This window comes from Marmota flaviventris, chromosome 18 (genome assembly GCF_047511675.1).
Source record: "Marmota flaviventris isolate mMarFla1 chromosome 18, mMarFla1.hap1, whole genome shotgun sequence".
NCBI classification, from domain to species: Eukaryota; Metazoa; Chordata; class Mammalia; order Rodentia; family Sciuridae; genus Marmota; species Marmota flaviventris.
In genome coordinates, this window is record NC_092515.1 from 12,346,578 (window position 1) to 12,370,004 (window position 23,427).

At 52.3% G+C, this 23,427-nt stretch overlaps 1 protein-coding gene across 1 annotated transcript in view; it reads right to left on the bottom strand.

Annotated features, from left to right (window-relative positions):
- Positions 1-23,427, bottom strand: part of LOC139702646 (cell adhesion molecule CEACAM5-like) — a 57,177-nt gene that overhangs the window by 25,348 nt on the left and 8,402 nt on the right. Inside the window, exons 8-14 of the mRNA XM_071604175.1 lie at positions 23,229-23,260; positions 22,692-22,733; positions 22,377-22,441; positions 13,748-13,845; positions 12,547-12,906; positions 3,797-4,072; positions 3,065-3,340 (exon numbers count right to left, since the gene is read on the bottom strand). Of these exons, the coding sequence (XP_071460276.1) occupies positions 3,065-3,340; positions 3,797-4,072; positions 12,547-12,906; positions 13,748-13,845; positions 22,377-22,441; positions 22,692-22,733; positions 23,229-23,260 (1,149 nt within the window). The remainder of the gene's footprint in view (positions 1-3,064; positions 3,341-3,796; positions 4,073-12,546; positions 12,907-13,747; positions 13,846-22,376; positions 22,442-22,691; positions 22,734-23,228; positions 23,261-23,427) is intronic.

Genomic DNA, 23,427 nt, shown 5'->3' on the forward strand with positions numbered 1-23,427 from the left:
TTGGGTCTCAGCCCAGGTGCCCCTGTCCCTCCATAACACCATCTCGCTTTGAAGAGGGCACAAGTGAGACCTGCAAAGGGTGGGACCTGGTGTTGCACAGACCTTAGGTCAAGAAAAATGGGCCTGTCAGTTCATGGTTCTGAGCATTTACAGACTTGTCAGGAGCTGCCCTGGATGAACACGCCTCCTGACACATGAGGCTCTGACCAATCACTACATTTCATAGTGACTTGAGCATTGTCCCAGCTCAGATATCAAGGTGTGGCTTCAGGAGTAATACCCACTGCGGTTGGACTCACTTATTTCTTTTTAATCCTACCCCTTTGCCCTGTTTGGGATAGAATGTTCCATGGAACCTCCTTTGTGTGTCTCCTTCTCTTGCTCTGGCCTATGATGCCCACACAGCTCATGAGATGGGTATGGCCTCCCCAGATGTCAGTCAACCTGCTGACAGCAGGCATCAGGAAGCTAGACTCAACCCCCTGAAACCTGACCCCTTGCCTCATTTGAATGGCTTCCCAATAAAAGGGTTCAGCATGTGCTCCTCACTCTCTCTCTTTCCACAGACCCCTAAGGTCAGAGGAGCCATTACAAGACCCCAAAAAAAGTATTTCTTTGTCTCTGTGTGATTATTTCCTGACAGCCCCGTTCACCTGGAGTGACCCTGAGTGTTTACTCATGGGACGTTACAGAGAATCAGTCCAAGCTCTGAGGACTTTCCACCTTCACATGATTAACAATTTTCACCAGCTGTATAAACACAAGTGCCTGATAACTACCACTTTACCATAAAAAATATTCAGTGCAGAGTTAAATAACTGATAGCTGGGGCCTTCTGTGCATCCAAGGACATTATCAACCACATAATCCAGGAATTCCACTTCCCAATATAGGCACAGAAGGAGTTGAAATAGTCTGTCAGAGAGAGAAGTAACCCCCCCATGTTCATGCAGCATTGCCAATAGCCAAGTGTCCGTCAATGGATGAACAGATAAAGAAAAGGTGGCATATGTTCACAGTGGAATGCTGGCCAGCCTTTCAAAAAAAAAGGCATTCTATCACTGTGACAACACAGGAAGTGAAATAAACTGGGAACAGGAAGCGGGACCCTGCAGGATCTCACCTGTATGTGGAATCTACAAATGTTGAATTTCTAGAAGTAGAAAGCAGAATGGGGGTTACCAGAGACTGGGTGGTCAAGGAGGTCAGAGGGTTTGAAGTTTCAGACAGACAAGAGGAATATGTTTTGAGATCTACTGCTCAGTAGGATGGGAAAGTTCTGGAAACAGACAGTGGTGATGGTTGCACAAGAATATGAACCTGGTTAATGCTGCTGAATCGTATGCTCAAGGGGGCCAAGATGGCAAATCTTAGGTTGTGTGTATTTTACCACACACCAAAAAAAAAAAAGTGAACAGAAAAGAATCTTGAACCAGGTACATGGTGCACACCTGTAGTTTTGATACTTGAGAGGCTGAGACAGGAGGATTGCAAGTTGAGGCCAGCCTGAGCAACTTAGCCAGACCCTGTCTCAAAATAAAATAAAAAGGGATGGGGATTTAACCTGGTGGTAGAGTCTGCCGCGCGACCAGCACGCTAGCTTCACACTAGAGGTTCCAAACATAGAAGTTAACTAGTGAGATGAAAATAAAGACACATAAAACTCAGTTTACCTTTTTCTTGCCCAACTCAGAGACGGCTTCTCCCGGCTCCTGCCTCGAGCCACCTGGCGGTAGCGAGGTTTACTTAAGAAACCAGCAGGAGAGGGGAAGAAGCACGCCAGAGAGTGGGCTTTTATTGGGGAACAAAAAATTCAGGGGAAAATTCCATCCAATGAAGGTCGAGGGGGACAGCATTCCAAGGTCAGGGTCAGTGATTGGTTTCCAGGTCAATGGTCAGTCACACCCCCACACGGACAGGCCCTCGCACCTGGAAAGGGTGGGGATAAAGTTCTGACACAGCTGACCTGAGCGCCTCACACCCAGTCAGGGAGGTAGCCCAATCACGTGTGAGAACGGCTTCCCATAGTAGAGCACTTGCCACTTGCCTAGCCTGAGTCCAACCCTCGGTACTGTCAAAAAAAAAAAGGAACAAAGTGGATTCACCCAACTGCAGAAGGAAAACAGTCCGACAAAATTGTGTTCTCACTGAAAATGTACAGAGGTTTTTTCTGTTATTATTCCTTAAATGATACAGTATAACAATTATTTATATAGCATTTACATTGTACGAGATATTAAAAAAAAATCTAGAGCTGATTTAAGGTGTATGGAAGTTACTGGGCATGGTGGTACATGCCTGGAATCCCAGCTACTTGGGAGGCTGAAGCAGGAGGATCAAAAGTTTGAGGCCATCCTGGGCAATTTAGTGAGACTAAATTGACTCAAATATAAAAGGGCTGTGGATAAAAATAACAGCTCAGTGGTAGTGCACTTACCCAGTATGTGTGAAGCCCTGGGTTCTATCCCCAGCACTGTAAAGTAAAATTAAAATAAAAAGGGCTTGGATATAGTTCAGCGGCAGAGCTCTTGCTAGTCAGCATGAGGCCCTGGGTTCCATTCCCAGTACTTCAAAATAAAGTGTAGGGAATAGGGAGAGTGTTGGTTATACACAAACACTATGCCATTCTTATTTATTTTTTGTACTGGGGATTGAACTCAGGGCCACTTTACCACTGAGCTAAGTCCCCAGACCTTTTTATTTTATTTTTTTTGTTTGAGACAAGGTCTCATTAAGTTGCTTAGAACCTCGCTAAGTTGCCGAGACTGGCCTTGAACTTGTGATCCTCCTGTGGCAGCTTCCCAAGATGCTGGGAACTATGCCATTCTTTATAAGGCTCTAGAGCATCCTTTGGTATATGCAGGGCTTCTGGAAGCAGTTCCTCATGAATGCAGAAGTTGACTACATATTTCACTGACAGCCTAAACTCCGAACCACTTTGCAATTCTGCTTACTGCTTTAGTGTCTTAATTGATATTCTTTCCCCTATGACTTTTATCCATTTTGTATACCATTGATAAAGAAATCCCCCAGTAAGATGTAGGAGGGCCAGAGCGTCACTCACCGATCACAGTCAGTGTGATGGGGTTGCTCTTTTGGGAAGAGATTGGGTTGGAGACTTGACACTGATACTCTCCTTCATCCATCTTTAGGACCGGGCGTATGGTCAGGATGCTGTTGTTTGGGGACAGCTGCATCCTGTCTGTGAGTTGCAGGGTCTTGTTATTGAAGAACCACTGGATGGAGATTTCAGTGTCATTTGAGATGCAGGTCAGCTGCACAGAGTCCCCTTCTGCCACCTTGGTGTTGCTAGCTGTGAGGTGGGGCGGTGTCAATGGTCCTGTGGACAAAAAGAAGGGGCCAACTGAGGTGGTCCTTCCTCAGAGACCTTACCAGTGATCAGGGCCCACAGTGAGTTGTGTAAGGTGGCCCAGATGATGGCCCTGACCCTCTGCAGAGTTTGGGTGTCGTAGTTCAGGTGACAATGTAAGGAAAGTGCTGCCCCTCCTTCGACCTCAGATCACCCTGAGGGTCCCTGGACATCTCTATAGGATCTGTCCAGCAAGCTCATCCTCAGGTAGAACAATTTTTCCATCCACTCTCGAGCAATCGCTTTCTAGAATTTTCTGTGCCTCTAGAAGGTCAGGCTCTCAGGCAGGAAGTAGCTTTACATTCAGAGGCAAAGTGTATAGTTTTCATTAAATAATATACTTTCCCCTGTGACTTTTATCCATTTTGTATACCATTGATAAAGAAATCCCCCAGTAAGATGTAGGAGGGCCAGAGCGTCACTCACCGATCACAGTCAGTGTGATGGGGTTGCTCTTTTGGGAAGAGATTGGGTTGGAGACTTGACACTGATACTCTCCTTCATCCATCTTTAGGACCGGGCGTATGGTCAGGATGCTGTTGTTTGGGGACAGCTGCATCCTGTCTGTGAGTTGCAGGGTCTTGTTATTGAAGAACCACTGGATGGAGATTTCAGTGTCATTTGAGATGCAGGTCAGCTGCACAGAGTCCCCTTCTGCCACCTTGGTGTTGCTAGCTGTGAGGTGGGGCGGTGTCAATGGTCCTGTGGACAAAAAGAAGGGGCCAACTGAGGTGGTCCTTCCTCAGAGACCTTACCAGTGATCAGGGCCCACAGTGAGTTGTGTAAGGTGGCCCAGATGATGGCCCTGACCCTCTGCAGAGTTTGGGTGTCGTAGTTCAGGTGACAATGTAAGGAAAGTGCTGCCCCTCCTTCGACCTCAGATCACCCTGAGGGTCCCTGGACATCTCTATAGGATCTGTCCAGCAAGCTCATCCTCAGGTGGAACAATTTTTCCATCCACTCTCGAGCAATCGCTTTCTAGAATTTTCTGTGCCTCTAGAAGGTCAGGCTCTCAGGCAGGAAGTAGCTTTACATTCAGAGGCAAAGTGTATAGTTTTCATTAAATAATATACTTTCCCCTGTGACTTTTATCCATTTTGTATACCATTGATAAAGAAATCCCCCAGTAAGATGTAGGAGGGCCAGAGCGTCACTCACCGATCACAGTCAGTGTGATGGGGTTGCTCTTTTGGGAAGAGATTGGGTTGGAGACTTGACACTGATACTCTCCTTCATCCATCTTTAGGACCGGGCGTATGGTCAGGATGCTGTTGTTTGGGGACAGCTGCATCCTGTCTGTGAGTTGCAGGGTCTTGTTATTGAAGAACCACTGGATGGAGATTTCAGTGTCATTTGAGATGCAGGTCAGCTGCACAGAGTCCCCTTCTGCCACCTTGGTGTTGCTAGCTGTGAGGTGGGGCGGTGTCAGTGGTCCTGTGGACAAAAAGAAGGGGCCAACTGAGGTGGTCCTTCCTCAGAGACCTTACCAGTGATCAGGGCCCACAGTGAGTTGTGTAAGGTGGCCCAGATGATGGCCCTGACCCTCTGCAGAGTTTGGGTGTCGTAGTTCAGGTGACAATGTAAGGAAAGTGCTGCCCCTCCTTCGACCTCAGATCACCCTGAGGGTCCCTGGACATCTCTATAGGATCTGTCCAGCAAGCTCATCCTCAGGTGGAACAATTTTTCCATCCACTCTCGAGCAATCGCTTTCTAGAATTTTCTGTGCCTCTAGAAGGTCAGGCTCTCAGGCAGGAAGTAGCTTTACATTCAGAGGCAAAGTGTATAGTTTTCATTAAATAATATACTTTCCCCTGTGACTTTTATCCATTTTGTATACCATTGATAAAGAAATCCCCCAGTAAGATGTAGGAGGGCCAGAGCGTCACTCACCGATCACAGTCAGTGTGATGGGGTTGCTCTTTTGGGAAGAGATTGGGTTGGAGACTTGACACTGATACTCTCCTTCATCCATCTTTAGGACCGGGCGTATGGTCAGGATGCTGTTGTTTGGGGACAGCTGCATCCTGTCTGTGAGTTGCAGGGTCTTGTTATTGAAGAACCACTGGATGGAGATTTCAGTGTCATTTGAGATGCAGGTCAGCTGCACAGAGTCCCCTTCTGCCACCTTGGTGTTGCTAGCTGTGAGGTGGGGCGGTGTCAGTGGTCCTGTGGACAAAAAGAAGGGGCCAACTGAGGTGGTCCTTCCTCAGAGACCTTACCAGTGATCAGGGCCCACAGTGAGTTGTGTAAGGTGGCCCAGATGATGGCCCTGACCCTCTGCAGAGTTTGGGTGTCGTAGTTCAGGTGACAATGTAAGGAAAGTGCTGCCCCTCCTTCGACCTCAGATCACCCTGAGGGTCCCTGGACATCTCTATAGGATCTGTCCAGCAAGCTCATCCTCAGGTGGAACAATTTTTCCATCCACTCTCGAGCAATCGCTTTCTAGAATTTTCTGTGCCTCTAGAAGGTCAGGCTCTCAGGCAGGAAGTAGCTTTACATTCAGAGGCAAAGTGTATAGTTTTCATTAAATAATATACTTTCCCCTGTGACTTTTATCCATTTTGTATACCATTGATAAAGAAATCCCCCAGTAAGATGTAGGAGGGCCAGAGCGTCACTCACCGATCACAGTCAGTGTGATGGGGTTGCTCTTTTGGGAAGAGATTGGGTTGGAGACTTGACACTGATACTCTCCTTCATCCATCTTTAGGACCGGGCGTATGGTCAGGATGCTGTTGTTTGGGGACAGCTGCATCCTGTCTGTGAGTTGCAGGGTCTTGTTATTGAAGAACCACTGGATGGAGATTTCAGTGTCATTTGAGATGCAGGTCAGCTGCACAGAGTCCCCTTCTGCCACCTTGGTGTTGCTAGCTGTGAGGTGGGGCGGTGTCAGTGGTCCTGTGGACAAAAAGAAGGGGCCAACTGAGGTGGTCCTTCCTCAGAGACCTTACCAGTGATCAGGGCCCACAGTGAGTTGTGTAAGGTGGCCCAGATGATGGCCCTGACCCTCTGCAGAGTTTGGGTGTCGTAGTTCAGGTGACAATGTAAGGAAAGTGCTGCCCCTCCTTCGACCTCAGATCACCCTGAGGGTCCCTGGACATCTCTATAGGATCTGTCCAGCAAGCTCATCCTCAGGTGGAACAATTTTTCCATCCACTCTCGAGCAATCGCTTTCTAGAATTTTCTGTGCCTCTAGAAGGTCAGGCTCTCAGGCAGGAAGTAGCTTTACATTCAGAGGCAAAGTGTATAGTTTTCATTAAATAATTTGTCAGGGAATTAAGATGGTCCAGTCAGTCTTCATGACCTTAGTGTCTGGAGAAATTCCAATCTACAGGATTTGTCAGTTTGAAGAGCTCTTTATTTCCTGGCCTGTGGATTAAATATCGCAGTGAAAGAAACCTGTGGGGATGAAGGTCACAGTGTTGACCAACCCCGGCACGCTTGTCCTCTCTGCAAACACATGCTCTCGGCACCGCCCTGCCCGGCCTCGCAGGGACTCTGCAGGTGAGGCTCCCGTCCCTCCAGGTGTGCATCTCTTCTATTCTCTGTGGTGCATGACATGGGCTTGTGTTCCCAACCCTATGCACCTGGGGACTTCAGAGCCAGGACACAACTCAGAAGCATCTGCCCCCAGGCTGGCTCTTTCCCTCCCCTGCTCCTGACTTGGGAGGCACCAACTGACCACACGATTGATCCAGATTCCAGATGGGCCTCCCAGGCCTCTTTCCCACTCACCCACCCCTCCCACCCCAGATGGAGTCGGAGCAGGACAGGAGCAGAGCTGCTCATCCCCCATCTGAGGGGGCTTTCCTCCTGTCATTTGGGGAAAAAGAGGATGAACATATTGCAAAGCCATGCAGGTTCCTTGATGCTCACGGAGGAGGTAACAGAAAGCAGAGAGGTGACAGAAAGGGACAAGTTAGTGATGGAAAGAAGGGACTTGACTTCAAGGACACTCCCCCTCTCTGGGAAGCTCCTTCCACTACTTAGGACTTCCTGGGTCTGGGAGAAGCCCCTCCCCACATTCCACATGGACCCTAGATTGGTCATGAGAAGTCAGAGCAAGAGGAGAGACTCTGGGATGGAGCAGGAGGCTCAGGCGAGGACAGGATTTGCTTGTGCCAGGCTAGGAAGTAACTTCTTCCACGTTGTTTCCAGAAAAATCAAGACTCCACCCAGTACTTGATACTGTGCTCCAGGGTCCACTTACCAAGGACAGTAATATTCTTGGTTGTGGTCCTATTGAGATTAGTGACAGAGTTATGGATGACACACATATAGGATCCTCGATTATTTGTAGAGAGGTTGGGGACTGAGAGCTCTTGGGTGGATTCCAGGGGCCTCCCATTGAAAGGCCAAGAGAACTGAGCAGGCAGGTTAGGGTCTGCGTGGCAGGAGAGGTTGAGATTTGTCCCTGGACGGAAATGTGAGTCTGGGGGGTTTATGATGGGGACATCCAGGCTATCTGGAGCAGACAGAATAAAGCCACATGTAATGTCATCAGAGGGAAGGGGAACTTCCTAGACTGTAGAAGACCACAATATAACTACTGATCCATGTCACGACCTTGTTTTTTTTTAAAACTTACAAGCAGGCTGAGTAGTACAGTGGTATAGCACCTGCCCAGCATGCAAGAGGCCATGGGTTCAAATCACAGCACCATACACACTCACAGAAAGTCTCAACCAAACCCCTTTGTTCACTGAAATTAGTCTGTGACATTCCCCTGCTTCTCTTTCTCAGATGGCTGACCCCAGGCCTCTCCAGGGAACCACAAGCCCTCCCCTCCTATTCATGGCCCAAGGCTGGACCTGCCTGGATATGCCTGGGGTAAATGGCACAGCCAGTCCAAGTGCCTAGGAGAGAGGATCTGTGTACTTGGACCTGAGAGGGACTAAGTGGCCCAGCCTCTGGCCCTGTGTATTTGAGTTCACAGCCAGGGTAACGGAGGAATAGAAGTTACTCACAGGAAATATTCAGGGTGAGTGGGTCACTGTGGCTGGCACTCACTGGGTTCTGGATTTCACACTCATAGGGGCCTGTGTCATTCCTTGTGACATTGAATAAAGTGAGAGTCCTGTTGTTGTTGGACAGCTTCAGCCTGTCACCATCTGGGATCGTCTGATTGTTTATCTTCCACAGGTAGGTTGCATAATTAATCTCAGGTTCACACGTTAATGCTAGAGAGTCCTCACCCTCCATGGGTTGGGAGTTGTTGATTGTGATGTTGGGTTTGGGTAATTTCTCTGTGCAGACAACAAACAGAGAATTGCCCTGTGATCCCCACAAAAGCGTCTTTCCACCTGGGCTGGCCTCTCACCTCCCACCAACCTGAGTCCTGAAGAACCAGGCAGAGTGGGTATCCTGGGCAGATGTAGGAGGATCTGAGGGATCAGAGGAGGTGGGCCCCCTGGGCTGTGTCTGGGAGAAGCACAGAGTTCCTCACAGGTGCACTTAATTGCAGAGTTTGGTCCTGGACAGAACCAGGACTGGGAGTTAGCAACCCCGTGTCTCTGCTGGTCCTCGCTGGCCCTGGCTGGCCTTGAGACGCAGAGTCCCTTCAGCTGCACGGACTCCAGGGCTCGGCCCACGTGTGTGTCCTCTGAGCCTTTGGTTCTCAAGGCCATCCTAGAGGTGGGTCATGGTGGAACACCCCATTGTGCCTAAACCTCAAGAAAACCCCACAGCCTGATGTGAGAATGGGGTGTGGGAACAGAAACCAGGATACTGGGGGCAAGCTTGGCATTCCGTTTGGTGGTCATCCTGGGGCCACAAGGGGGACAGTTCTGCTCAGGTGTTTCCTGGTGACTGACAGGAGCCAGTGACACCTGAAATGCAAAGTATGAGTCCAAAGAATGCTCTAGGGTGAGGGGGACAGACAAGGTTTAGAGCAGAATCATGTTCCTGTCCTTGGTCTTTACATCCTTCTCCCCCTGCAGAGAGCAGGTGAGGCATGTGGAATTGTCCTGAGAGACCAGTGGATGGTTCCAAACACATTAGCACTAAGAGGTGGAAGAGGGGACCAGGACCCTGCTGAAAATAGGGCCCTCGTGGGCTTGTGTGTGACAGACCTGGGGTAGAAATGGGGGATGGTAAAGTTTTCCCATATGGGAATATAGTTTTTAATACCCAGGATCTAAGACTCCTTTCTGAAAGAAATATTTCTCTAAAAAGCACACTAAATATTAGTCTGAGCTCTGAAGACTTGTGGGGGTCACATTATGACCCAAGGCAGATGCTAAAGTCAGTTTGAAACCAGCAACCTCCTGAGTAAGAAGAGACCTGTGGGTCCTGGTGGAGGACTGAACTCGTCAGAGGGGAAGTCTGTTATGTAAAATGAGGCACAACATCAAATTCAGAGAAGTATTATTGATCATGTTAATCAATCTAGAAGTCTATGTTCCCAATTGCTATGGAGACTCAGGCAAAGTGGGGAAGCACCTGACACAGGCCTGTGGAATGCCTTCTTCCTGTTCTTTTCACCCCAGGAAGTGCAGTGAGATCATCAAATTGATCCAAATCAGAGCCTAGAGCCTAATGCAAATGACCGTGGCTGGAGCATCACACCATGTGGGGACAGACCTCCCTTGTGGTGATGGTGTCCTCCTGAGGACACAGGCACATATGGACTAGACAGTTAGCCCCTGAGACAGCACCGTTCAGTCCAGCTCCCCCTTGGGGACGGTCCTGGGAGTCACTGGAGGAGCATGAGCCCCACTTAGGGACCAGGATGGAGCCACCAGTCATCTGGGTGTAAGGAGCCTGGGACCTAGGGGCTTGCCGCCCTTCCTGCCTCTGCCACCCTCGCTGAGTCAGTGCAGAGAGTAGATGGAGGAGATGCTCAGGCCTGTGTCCTGGCCTATTTCACATGTCATTGTCATGGAAGGAAAGAGCCCTGGAAGGAACACAGCTGGGCCTCCTTCACAGTCGGGGACATTATCCCTGATGCAGCCTGACAGGGGCACCTGCCTCGACTGTTTCTGTGCCCGTTACTGTGGCCAGGAGGGGGTCTGGCCCCAGGTGTTGGCAGGAAGTGGACAGGACAGATGGCCATTAGTGCAGGAGGGAAGGGCATGGCTCATTGTGCAGGGCAGGGCCAGTCCTGCCTAAATGAGAAGGAGGGAGAGGACGGACAGGCAGGATCAAGACAGCCAGAATCGCCATGGCAGGGAGCAGTGGGCTACAGTGACTTAAAGCCCCGGGTCCAAGAGCCTCATGGCCACCTCAGAACTGACCCAGGGCCTCACTGAAGACCCTCCACAGCCCGGCCACCTCAAGGGCATCCTGTGATGTGGCTCCTGGGTGGCCTCAGGAGAGGTGGTTGTGGGGATGGAGCAAGAGCCTCAGCCTCCAGGAGGGACAGGGAGCAGGTGGCAGAACCCCCTGGGATTGCACATGCAGGTTCCAGGCTCTGAAGAGGTTCAGGGTCATTCATTCATGATCTTCCCTCCCTTGTCATAAAACCACTGAAAGTTGGTCACACACTGGGCCCTGTGCTGGCTGCAGGCTCTGGTGGGGATTGAGAAAGAAAAGTCCTGTTCCTTATGCTCCAGAGGGCTGGGCTGGTGGCGCACACCTATAATCCCAGTGGCTCAGGAGGCTGAGACAAGAGGATCGTGAGTTCAAAGCCAGCCTCAGCAATGGTCAGGCTAAAGCAGCTCAGTGAGACCCTGTCTCTAAATAAAATACAAAACAGGGCTGGGATGTGGCTCAGTGATTGACTGCCCCTGAGTTCAATTCCTGGTACCCACATTCCCCTTACTCCCCCCAGAAAAGAAAAAAAGAAACACCCAGGGCTGGGGATGTGGCTCAAGCGCTAGCGCACTTGCCTGGCATGCATGCAGCCCGGGTTTGATCCTCAGCACCACATACAAACAAAGATGTTGTGTCCGCCAAAAACTAAAAAATAAATATTAAAAATTCTCTCTCTCTCTCTCTTTAAAAACAATATTTTTTAAAAAAGAAACACCTTATGCCACAGAGGGAGTGACACCCAACACACCAGGAAACAGGAGACTTCAAGTTCAGGGAGGGAGGGCGTGGACCAGCTGTGGGAGGGGGAGGCCTGGACATTCTGTTGAGGCAGGTAATTTGGTTCCAGAGTAAAAGTTGATTATCCTCCATTTGCTCTCACTCCCAGAGCAGACTGACCCCTCCAGCTGCCAGTGCCCTGAGCCAATGGCTGGTCTCTGGTCCACAGATGCCTAATAGGCCCTCAGCATGCAGAGCACAGGGCTCTGGCTACACAGTGGCATGCACCACTGACCTCCCACACATGGTCTGTGTTCCCCGTGCCTCAGTTTCCCTTTATTGGATACCTGGGAAGTGGTGTCTGGTTCACCATGTTGTCTCTAAGTTAACCTTGAAATCCTCACAGTAACTGACTTGGTTTAGAGGAGCTGCCCCCAAAGAAACAGCCCCTACTCTGATCTGCCTCCCAGTGAGAGCGCCCTGGGCTGGTCCCGGGAGGACCAGGAGCTCCAGGGGCATCTCTTTCCTCTGTTCCTCCCCTTGGGGACATGGACCTTCCTGTGGAGCCTCATAGAGGTCCATCAGGGCACCTGACTTGGCCTGAGGCACCTGTCCCTCTGTGCTCACCACACCTAGTCCCAGGAGAAGGAGATGCCCAGGTGCCTTTGCCCGGATGTGGCTCCTGGGACTGTGCCCTGGCTGGTGACCACCTCCAGGAGCTACCAGATCAGGTAGCCAGTAAATCATTGATCCCCAGCAGCCCTCAACAGGAAGCCAAACTCCAACCCTGGCCACATGTCCTCAGGGTCACCTGGAGCCAGGAGCCTGGGACAGAGGTCTGGAGCAGGTGCACCCTAGGACTAACCTTCTCTGTGAGGACTCCAGGGCCCTCAGGCCAGGCCTGACTCAGTCCTGCAGGGTCTTTCTCAGGGCCATGCTCCTGGGAAGGACACAGGGGCTGGGCTGAGACTGCTCTGCCTGGGCTGAGTCTCCCACCAGACCACCCTGCTCTCTGCCAGTGGATTCAGGTAGAGGAATAGGATCTTCTGAAGTCTGTCTACACTGCGTGTGTCCTGCAGTAAGTGCTCCAACTCCACTGTGGGGACGTAATGCACAGGAGGAGGGAGGCAGACCCAGTTCTCAGGGTCCTGTGTGTGCAGTGGAGTTAACCCCTCCAACACCCAGAGGGCTGGGGCATCACTCACCATGTACACGGAACTCTCCAGTTGCTGCTTCAGTCCAAAAATAGGCATCTATGGTTTGCAGGGTGTAGAATCCTGTGTCTCCCTTTGTCACATTCATGAACAGCAGGGACCCATTGGGGTGTATTGTCTCTCGACCACTGAATGCAGGGCCTTGGAAACCTGAGTGTGTGATTTTCCAGTAGGATACAATTAGACGGCTTCGGTCTGTTATTTGCCCTCTGTACCAGGCGTAGCCTACAGTGTTCTCCGACACATTGTGGACAAGTAGAAGAACGTCTCTCCCTTCAGCAACATCGGAAGGCACTGGTACAATAGTGAGCTGGGCAGTGGGGTGCGGGTTCCAGAAGGTTAACAGTGAGACTAGGAGGGAAGAGAGAGAAATCCATCAATACTGGGCCCTTCAAATGGGGTGGAAAGATGGGGCCCAGGTCCTCAGCAGGAGTCCTCATCCTCAGCCTTGGGGTGTATGTGCATGTGTGTCCCTGGATCAAGGCCAGCAGCATGACCTCCATTCCTTCAGTACCCCTGTCCCTATCATCCTCTCTTAGAAACACCTTTCCCCAGGTGTCAGCAAGGCTGGCCCCTCAGTGCCCTCAGATCCCTGCTCACACCCAGGACACCTGGGCACCCACCTCCCCTGACCACCTCCTTACAGACCCCAGGTCCTCCCTGTGGACATTTCCCTGCTCTCTGCCCTCCTAGATCTACACAGCACCTGGCCTCACCTGCAGATCTCCCTCTGGCCTGGCTTCCTGCCCTCTAGAGAGGAAGCTCCAGGAGGCAGAGACTAGTCTGACCCTTGTGGTAGCCCAGGGCCTGGACCAGGCTCAGCCTCCTGTGGATGAGTAAAGCAGTGTCCCCACCCTGAGGGTCCAAGTGTCTGTGTGCCAATGTCTGAGGCTGGTGGCTTGAGCGAATGTCCACTGCTCAAGTTGCCTTTCTATTTAGAGTGGCCCTGACAGAGCTGTTAACAGTGATTTTCAAAATATAATGGCCCCTGGTGATTCACTTGGAAAAGAGAACCCCTGAGCTTTCTGTCTCCCTTCATCTGTTCCTCTTTGTGAGCTTCTCTCTGTCTTCTGTGTTCTGTTCTCAATGGGACAGTGTGAAGCCCTGTGTCCCTTGTGAGGGTCCTCCCCGGGGGACACCAGCAAGACTGTGGCCCACCTCCCACACTCCTCAGGGAACTGTCCCTTCTTACCTGCCAGCAGGATCCCCTGCCAGGGGATGCCCCCTCTGCAGGGACAGGCTGAGGGGGGCTGCATGGTCCCTGCTGCTCTGTCCCCTCTGTGGAAGGAGCTTCACTGAGACCCGCTGGGAAGCCGAGGTCCAGGCCACTCAGCCCTGCTGCCTGCTCCTCTCTGAGCTCAGCCTCATCCCAGGGCAGGAGCACTTTCCTGGGTCAGGTGGGTGGGGGCGGGGTCTCTGTGGAGGAACCTCTCTGTCCCCTCCCTCTCAGTCCTGCCTCCTGTCCCTTCTGCTTTCCCTGTTGGGTTTCACTACTGCATGCCACACCCTGAGGAGCAAGGCAGGTGGGGACGCTGTCCCCTGAGAGAAGTGGCTCACCCAGCACTGACCTCAGCCGTGTCCTGGCCTCAGGGCTCTCAGCACCACCCAGGGAGCCCCTGGGGTCCCCTCACCCCTGGGCATGTTTCCTTCATGACAAGGAATCCCAGTTGAGCCCTCTTTTTCCCCATGTTCTCAAATGCTCAGGGAAGGTGGCTTTCCTCCCAGCAGGCAGGGGACAGAGAGAGCTCTGGGGTCTAGAAAGGGGGCCACTGAGTGATGGCTGGTGAGGGGACCCACTCTCTGTACCTGGTGTCCCCAGCTTGGCCTCTGAGTGGCTATCTCAGGACTTCACACACTTTGTGTCCTGGGAGGGGAGGACTGTGGTAGTGGAGGTAGGTGACCATGGGCTCCTTGTTCCTCAGGGAGAGATTTTAGGGAGACCCTCCCTCTATATTGTTTGGCAGAGCTGTGTCTCAGGCCTGCCCATGCCTTCCTTGGGTGGCCTCTGTCCTCTACCTAGTGATTCTCCTGTGGTCACCCTGACTTTTTCATGGGTGTTACCCAGAGGCAAAGGCCTGCTCAGAGGGTCCTCACAGGCCCAGGAAAGAGGGGGATGGGAGCCGAGTAGGTTCGTGGGAGGCACCCTGTTGTCTATTGGTCTATTGGGGATGGAAATCTCGCCACATTTCCACCTCCTGAGCCAAAGCCTAGTCGAAGCCTCAGGATCCATTTGCCAAGTGTTGACTGTGAGTCCCATGTCGCCCCCTGGAGGTCATGAGGAGAACTGTGGCCAGTGTCAGGGACTGTAGCAGGGATGCTGTCCAGGGTCCAACTGGTGAGAGCTGGCCCTGACCCTGGGCAAAGGTGACCCTGACCTACTGGTTGCAGAGTGGGTCCCGTTTACTGAGTGTCCCCAGGATACCTGACTCTGTCCAGTGCAGGGTGAGTCTAGGGAGAGGACGGGAGTTGTCTTGGGGACTCCTTCTCCAGAGTAGGGAGGACTGTGTCCCCAGGGGATGGGCAGCCTCAATAGGGGCCATCTGTGCCTGAGCGTTCAAAGGGAGGACATGGGGAGGTGTCTCCTGAGACTTTAGGGGGCAAGCACTGGCCTTGTGAGCTATATCTGCAGTTGGCTGGTGTCGTGTGAGTATTATGGAGATTATCTGGCCAGATACATGACACAACCTCTCATCCCAGCTGTTCAGGAGGCTGAGACAGGAGGATCGCTAGTTTGAGGCCAGCCCATGCAACTTAGTTTGACTTTGTCTCAAAATAAAAAAAATGCAATGTAGTTCAGTGTTAGAGTGCTCCTGGGGACAATCCCTAGTCCCTTTCACCTTTCTCTCTCTCTCTCTCTCTCTCTCTCTCTCTCTCTCTCTCTCTCTCTCTCTCAACACACACACACAAACACACACACACACACACACTAAGCAGAGTGGCTGTATCTTATACACATCTTTCTTAAAAACTTTTCATAGTGTAATACTTATTACAAAAATGTGCTCTATTAACCCTTTAAACTGTAGAAATACATGCCATGAGTCCATTCAAATATACAACAACCACTACTATTTCCAGAATTTTTTCATCACCTGCACTAAAACTCTGACCATTAAGCTATCACGTTTCAGGACCCTCTAGCCTCAGGTATCCTTGAATCTCTTTCCTGTCTCTATGAATTTCCCTATTCCAGATATTTCATATAAATGAAATTATACAGGGCTGGGGCTGTGGCTCAAGTGGTAGCGCGCTCACCTTGCATGCATGAGGAACTATGTTCGATTCTCAGCACCACATAAAAATGAAATAAAGATATTGTGTCCACCTAAAAACTAAAAAATAAATATTAAAAAAATAAAATAAATGAAATTATACAACCACATGCCATTTGCTTCTTGTTTAATCATGTTTTCAGGTTGACACAGGTTGTAGTGTGCATCAGAACTTTATTTTTTATGGCCAAACAATAATCCAACATATTTGTAAGCCATGTTTATTTATGTATTCTCTGTTGATGGACACGGGGTTGTTTCCACACCTGCCTGTTGTGAAGAATGGTGTAGCGAGCCTTAGCCTGGGGGAGCTATTAGAGTCCCTGTTTCCCATCCCGTGGGCACGTGCCCAGCCGTGGGAGTGCTGGGTACATGGGCTTCTGCCTGGCTCTGGCAGAAAGTGCCCAAGTGCTCTCCACTGTGACTGCAGCTCTTCAGAGTCCTTGGGGAATGTAGGAAGGTGTGGAGTGAGGTGTCATTGTGATTTTGATTTGGTTCCTTAGTGACTGATGACACTGAGCGTCTTGTCATGTGCTTACTGGCCACTGGAACATCTCTGGAGACAGGCCTTCCAAGCCCTTTGCCCTCCCCCTTCTCTTTCACTGCTGGGGATTGATCTGAGGGGTGCTGTACCTCTGAGCTACACCCCCAGCCTTTACATGTATTTATTTACTTTTGTTTTGGACAGGTGCCCAGGCTGGCTTCAAACTTGTGAATCTCATGTCTTAAGACACCTGGGATTACAGATGCCCAGGACTGTGCAAGGGTCCTTGGCGTATTCTAAATTTAGTTTATTCTTTGGTTGCAGATTTATACCCATTTGTTATATAATCTAGACATGAAATCCATATCAAAAAATATATCTGCAAATATTTTCTTCTATTCCTTACTTTTTCTTAAACTCATGCCACATTTTGTTTATAAGTAATTTCAACAAAAGCATATGGGTCCATACTGGTTTACAAAAACAAGTTCAGTCTTTTATGGTAAATACTTTTAGTGTTTTAAAAAAATTAATTCATTTTCATATTTGAATGTCTTTACAGGTAAGGATTCATACTCCTGCATCCTGCTTGTTGGAAGGTAATGTTGAGGATCAGATCACAGGCTTCCTCTTCCCAGTGTGCACAGAACTCCCTGTGTTCACAATGTCATGGACCCAGCAGGTGTCACTCATGTGTGGCTACAGACCCTTGGGAAGCCCTCAGTGCTGTGGAGGTTCAGGCAGCCATGTGGCTGTACCTTGAATCACTTCTTCTCCAGGGACTTCAAGTGATTAGTAGTGACAAGCCCCAGTCAGTCTCTGCCCTCTTACACTCAGTTCTTCTGCCAAGAAGGGGAGGATTTCAAATGCTGAGTTGTTACTGGAGGTTGGTGTAGACACTGTTGATTGTCACAGCTAGGGACGGGTCCTACTGGACTTAGTAGGTACAATTCCAGATGGTGTTTGACACCCCACAGCACACAGCCCCACAAGGATGACCAGCCCCAGTGTCAGTGGAGAGAAGGGAATCCTGCTCTGCACCCTTGCCCGACCTTCCCAGAGCCTCCCCTCCCCCTGCTTCTTCCCACCCCTCACTTCCCTCCAACCCCCTCCCATTGCATATTCACTTCCATTCTCTGAAGGTGCCCTTTGCCCAAGGTCAGCCCTCACCTGCCCTCTCTGGGGGCCTCTGTTCGTGCCTGGCAGGAAGTGTCCACTAGAGGGCGTGCGTGCTCTTCCCTGAGCTCAGGGGAGCCTTGGTGTCCTCTGAGACCAGTGCAGCTGCTCTTCCTACCCCAGCCCCAGTCCTGGGTGGAGCTGAGGATTTGCTCTAGAGGGAGCTCCTGGGACAGGCACTTGGGACAGGGACCCCAGGGAAGAACCTCATGTAGAAAGTTTGTGCACCTGGACTGGTGACCCAGAACCAATGCCAGAGACTAGGTCATTTGGAGGGGGAATGTCTTAGACTCAGTGGCTGGACACTCAGGAACCTGATGCCCCTGCCTGTGTGGCCACCGGAGGAAATGTCTGTGAGCCTGTGTCCCTCAAGGCTGTGTCACCTGGGATTTTTGTAAATAGGTGTCAGCAGGGCTGCTGTGGAATATTCAAGACTGGACCTACTACAATAGGAGATGGGTCCTCCCAGGTATCCTCACTGGAAGAATCAGGAGGGATGTGACAGTCACCAGGCACAGATGCCCATCAGGGCCTGAGGGGGCAGGAGGATCTGGGCCTCATTGTCACTCCTGAGTGGGGATCAGGGTGTGTCATCCTGCCCACTCACCTCAGCAGGGACCATTGCTGGTTGTCAGTAGGGAACTAGGCTTCCCACCACCATCTTGCAGGGCAGAGGAGGATCTGGAACCTTCCCCTAGAGTCAGACAGTGGAGGAAGCAGGTGAGTTAGGAGATGGAGGTGGGAGCTCTTGGTTGATGGGCAGCCAGGAGACGCCCAGGCTCTGAGTGCTGCAGCTGACAGTGGTCAGAGTGGTCCTCTGGGAATCCAGTCTTGTCCCTGCAAATGTTCAGGAACTTCCCACCTCTGTGCTCCTCAGTTCCCTTCCTGAGCTCCTAGCCACAGCCACCCTCACAGCTGAGGCCCTGGGTCCTACACCAGCACTTTGTCCCCATCTCACTGTGCAACTCTGGGTGGCTGCCCACCTCTCTCCTACCCCAGGTCTTCAGAGTGGCTGCCTTACACCACTGTCCCCATAAGGGTAAATGGTCAGCTGAAGGCAGAGTCCTTCCTGGTGGGCTGAGGGACCAGCAACGGGGGCCCCTGAGTCCTGATTATCAATGAGTCACCTCGAGGTGGCAGCAGCTGAGCAGAGCTGGAGAGAGAGACTGGGGTGGGTGGGGCCCAGGAATGACTGCACTTGCTAGTGTAGATGGCAGGTGGCTTGTGCTGTGGGAACAGGGAATTTAATGGGAAATGTGAGGTGTTTTCTTGTTTTTTAGATTTTGGAGTTTGGAGCTGAAGGTTCCCCTGAATGTCCCTGTCAACCTCAGTGCTATGCATGCATGGCACAGACTTCAGGTTCCACACTTTGATGCAGGTTGGTATTGGGAGCACCATCAGCCTGGCCCAGGGGACCCTATGCATGTGCAGCTGCTGCCGACAGATGTGCTCTCAGCTGGGAATAGTGCTCCTTCCTCCCTGGGCCTCCTGATCCCGGCTCCCTGAAGCCCCAGCCTCCTGGCAGACCCAGCAATCATCCCCCAGAGGGAACTTCAGGCCTGGTTGTGCAAGGGCAGGTGACCTGTGTCCTAGGAAGAGGTTTGGCAATGGGAGACAGGTGACCCTGGGCTCTGCTGCTCTTGGGGAAAGAGATAGGGGAAAGCTTTTCTCTCCATTTGTTGGTGCAGCTGTGGCTCAGGCTTGCCCATGTCCTCTGTGGGTGGTCTCTGTCCTCTTGTAGTCACCCTGCTTTTCCCCATGAGTGATGGAGGCAGGAGGGGACTACAAGGGACCCAAGGCCAAGCAGGGTTCTCCCAGGCACAGAGGCTCAGGGCTCCCCACATGGGACTCTCCAGGCTCCATGGTGATGGGACAGAGGGTCTCCTCCCTGATCAGGATGTGCACTACAGCCTGTCTCCATCAGGGACAGCAGGCAGGTGAGGTGGAGCCCACAGGGCCATTGGTGCCCAGGTGAAATCAGGCCACATCTCCACCTCCATCTCCAGCCAAGGCCACACTCCTGTCTCAAAGAATCCCAAGGCTGAATGTGACTGTGAGGCCCATTGTTGCCCCTGAAGGTCATGAGGAGACCCATGGCCATTGTCAGGAACTGTAGCAGGGATGCTGCCTAGGGTCCAAATGGTGACAGTTGGCCCTGACAGACTGGGCACAGGTGGCTCTGACCTACAGGCTATAGGAGAGGTCCTGTTCACCTTGGGTCCCCAGGGTGCCTGTCACCCAGTGCAGGGTGAGTCTAGGGGGAGGACGGGGTTGTCCTGAGGACTCCTGCTCAGAGTCGGGAGAACTTTGCCAACAAGGATGGGCAGCCTCAGGAGGAGCCAACTGTCCTAAGGTTTCAAAAGAAGGACATGGAGGTGTCTCTTGAAGAAGATCACAACCAGGATGGTGCACTGTTAGGAATCCATGGGACGCTCTTGCCTTCAGACTTTTGGTTGAAGTTGTTCTCTGTTTATTTTCCCTGAGAGTCGAAGGCATGTGGGAGGCTTTTCCTGTCTGGCTGGTCCCACAAATGTCCAAACTGAGAGAGGGACTCCTACAGACCCCGTGATGAGCACCCAAGGCTGGCAGTGCGCAGGGAGGGGCTAGGAGGGCTGTCCCCTCTCTGTGCAGGTCAGGGAAGTGGAGGGGAGCAGGAGGCTGAGGAGTGTGGCTGAGGTGGGGCGTAGGCGGGTTTGGGTTCCCTGGGGGGGTGGAGGGGACCCCGGCCACAATGCAAAAGCAGCACCTGCTGTCACAGGAGAGAGCAGCATGTAGATTGCTATTCTGGCTGCAGCTGGCCTGGGAATGACCTCTGGGTCATATGGTGAGGCCAGCTGTATTGTATGTGTCTGTTCCTTTCACAGGTATGAGGAGGGATGGGACCAAGTGTTTCCTTGACAGTAAAATTTCCTAGTGGCTGCTACTGCCCCAGCACCTCTCTCTGTAAAGGGTCAGGAGGGACCTGAAGCTGTGTTTTGGACCCAGGGCTGGTTTCACAGACACCCTGTGGGGTCTGCTGCCCTCAGGGAGAGAGAAGAGGGACTAGGGTGCTCCTGCATGCTGAAGCCTCAGGTGTCCCACCTGGTGAGTCTGCTCAGACACCTGCCTTGGGGGCAAATGTCAGAGCTGGTGGTTGTCACTGACCTGAAGCTGGCATGATGTGGGGGCAGGTGTTCAGGAGCTCAGAGCACATGGCTCCTGTAGAGGGGAGGGTCTCGGGGGCTGAGCAGGTTGACCTGGGGAAAATGGGAAGGACTGCTGGAGAGTCAGCCCCTCATCTGTCCCTGTCAGGGTCTGAGGCTCTGTCCAGGGAGAAACACTGGGCACAGGGACAGGGTACAGAGGATCCTGGGGACGCTCAGATGCAGAAGGTGAAGAGGAATCCACCCCATCCATGTCAGGGAGACTCCCCTGAGTGCACAGGTGACTCTTCCACTGGGCAACCTCGGGGGGGGGGGGGTGAGTGGGACCTGACATGACACTGCCTCAGCATGACACTGCCTGTAGGGCTTGGCTTGACACAGTTTCTCAGGGGCTTGTGTGTGGCTCAGGGAGCAGGATGCGGTGCTCAGGGGGAGCTCCAGCTGGTGTGGTTCCCAGGACAGGACCTGGGGGAAAAGATTCCATGAGCTTTTAAGATGCTTTTAAGATTTTCAGGGGACTTGTGTTCCTGCGCACACCCAGAAGAGCCTCCAGAAGAATGCAGCTCAGGACACCTTCACTCTGCTGTTTCCTGCCACTGTGTGGGAGCCAGTCTGTGGCAGCTGCACCACGAAACCAAGAAAAGAGAAGTCATCGTGTGTGTCCTGATGGTATGTTCATGCAGGACGAGCCTCACTAGAGCTGAGTCACAGTGGAATCTCTGAGGATGACTCCCTACTTCTCATCTCAGGACAGACAACTCTCAGGCATCAGCAGAGTGTCCCCTAATCTTTACTAAATTTACCTCTAATTTCCAGGAATATAGTGGCCTGATCTACATGAACTACATGAGAAGGTCCCCTGCCCAGCCTTCAGGGAAGGAGTCAGAGCAGTGGCCAGGTGTATTGAGGAGGCTGTAGAGCACATCCTGGTCAGGGAGGAGACCCTCTGTCCCATCACCATGGAGCCTGGAGAGCCCCATGTGGGAGCCCTGAGCCTCTGCCCTGGGTGCTGGAGTGTGGGGAGGGGGCTGGTCCCAGGGAGACCAGGCAGGGCAAAGTGGACGGTGATGGGAGGGCAGGGCCTGAGGCCCTTGTTCAGGGCATGATTATAGATCTCGCCCTGTCCCCTCATTACTCTGACAGTCTCTGTCCCTGTCCCAGCAGAGGTGAAGATGTCCTGAGTACTGGCCTTTGGGTGGAGAAGAAATCTTGGTCAGAGTTCCCACCCTGGGTCCCTGGAGTGTGAGGGCCACTGAGTGCTCTGCTGGCTGCAGGGCCTTGGGACCCTCACCCTTCCCTGTGGACAGACCCGACCTTTGCCCTGGCTCCACCTCCCAGCTCCTGTCTCCCGGGAAGAGAAACCCTGTGGGAGCAACGTAGAGACCACGGTTCCCCTGCGTGACACAGGAGAGAGCTGACCTGGAACTTGAGGGGAGTGTCTGCCAAGAGACGTTCCCACAAGAACCAAAAGAGCAAAGGAGGGAAGGGGGTCTTTATTCAGCGCCTTTCCAGGTGACCAGTACTGGCCCTTCCCTCTCCCTGGAATGCCATGTTCCTGGGCACAGGAAGCCTAGCTCTGGCCATTGAGAGCCCAGGGCAGCCTGTGTCTCTAGAATCCCCAGGGACCCCTCCCCCAGTAGGTTCCAGAGTCCTATAGGGTCAGGCTCCACCTCTGTCCCATTACCCAGCATCTGGGGTTTAGCAGGACCCTCCCTCAGCCCACATGGAGCATCGTGTGGTGGAAACTAAGAAGCCACTTCAGCCTTGTGGTCGACCCGGCAGTAGACGTCCAGGTCAGGGTTTAGTAATTCCTGAAAAAGAACAAAGAGGCTCTGACCCTTCTGAACCAGGGGACCATGAACTTCTAGGCCCTGGCCCACCTGGGACTGCTCTGTCCCTGTGTCTGTCTTGGATATGAGGCTCCTGTTCCCAGGCTGCCCCCCAATCACCACCCCCTGATCCCATTTTGGCTGCTGTTTTCTGGCAAGATCAGGAAGGTGTGGGGAGGGGCATCTCTTGGGTACACCCTTGACTGTGGGCAAGGGTCATCACCACACTCACCTGGTAGATGGGAACAGCAGCTCCGTGGCCAGGGGGTGGGGCCTGGCAGGGAGGGAGATTGGAAATCAGGGTCAGCAAGGGAGGATCCTCAAGGCTGAGACTCCAGTGAGCAGGTGCTGGGTGGTGCATGGAAGGTTCTGGTCTCTGACAGGCCAGAGCTTACTCTCTGTGTCTGCTTTAGCCCTTTCTTCTCAGGAGTTACCAGCTCTGGGTCCTGAGCACCAGCCTCCACTTCAGGACACACACCCCAGTTTCTGTCCAGACTATGGTCCCCATCATTAACCCAGGGCCACTGATAGAAGCTCCCAGCACCCATTCTGCACCAGGACTCCCCTGAGATGGCAGAAAGTAGGGTGGGCTGAAGACAGAGCGATGGTGGTCCTGTCCCTGAGAGTGGCCAAGTCTCTGGCCAGGGCCAGGCTAACCTTGTCCTGGTCCAACATGAGTGGGGGTGTCTGTGCTGTGTGGGGGTTGACAGTGACCCTGCCCTGAGACTGCACAGCTCGTCCCCTGTGTAGAGATAGCTGGGGGACTTACCAGGGAGGTGGAAGTGTCAGAGGGACCTTGGCCTGGGGACAGAGACAAGAGTTAGCAGTAGTGTGAAGAGGGCTGGGCCCCTTCTGGGGGACCTCAACTATCAGAGTGTCAGGGGAGACAGCATGTCCTGGGAGAGACCCTTTTGCCCTTGTAGTGGTCCAAAGAACCAAGGAACATGAGGAGGAGACCAAATGCCACA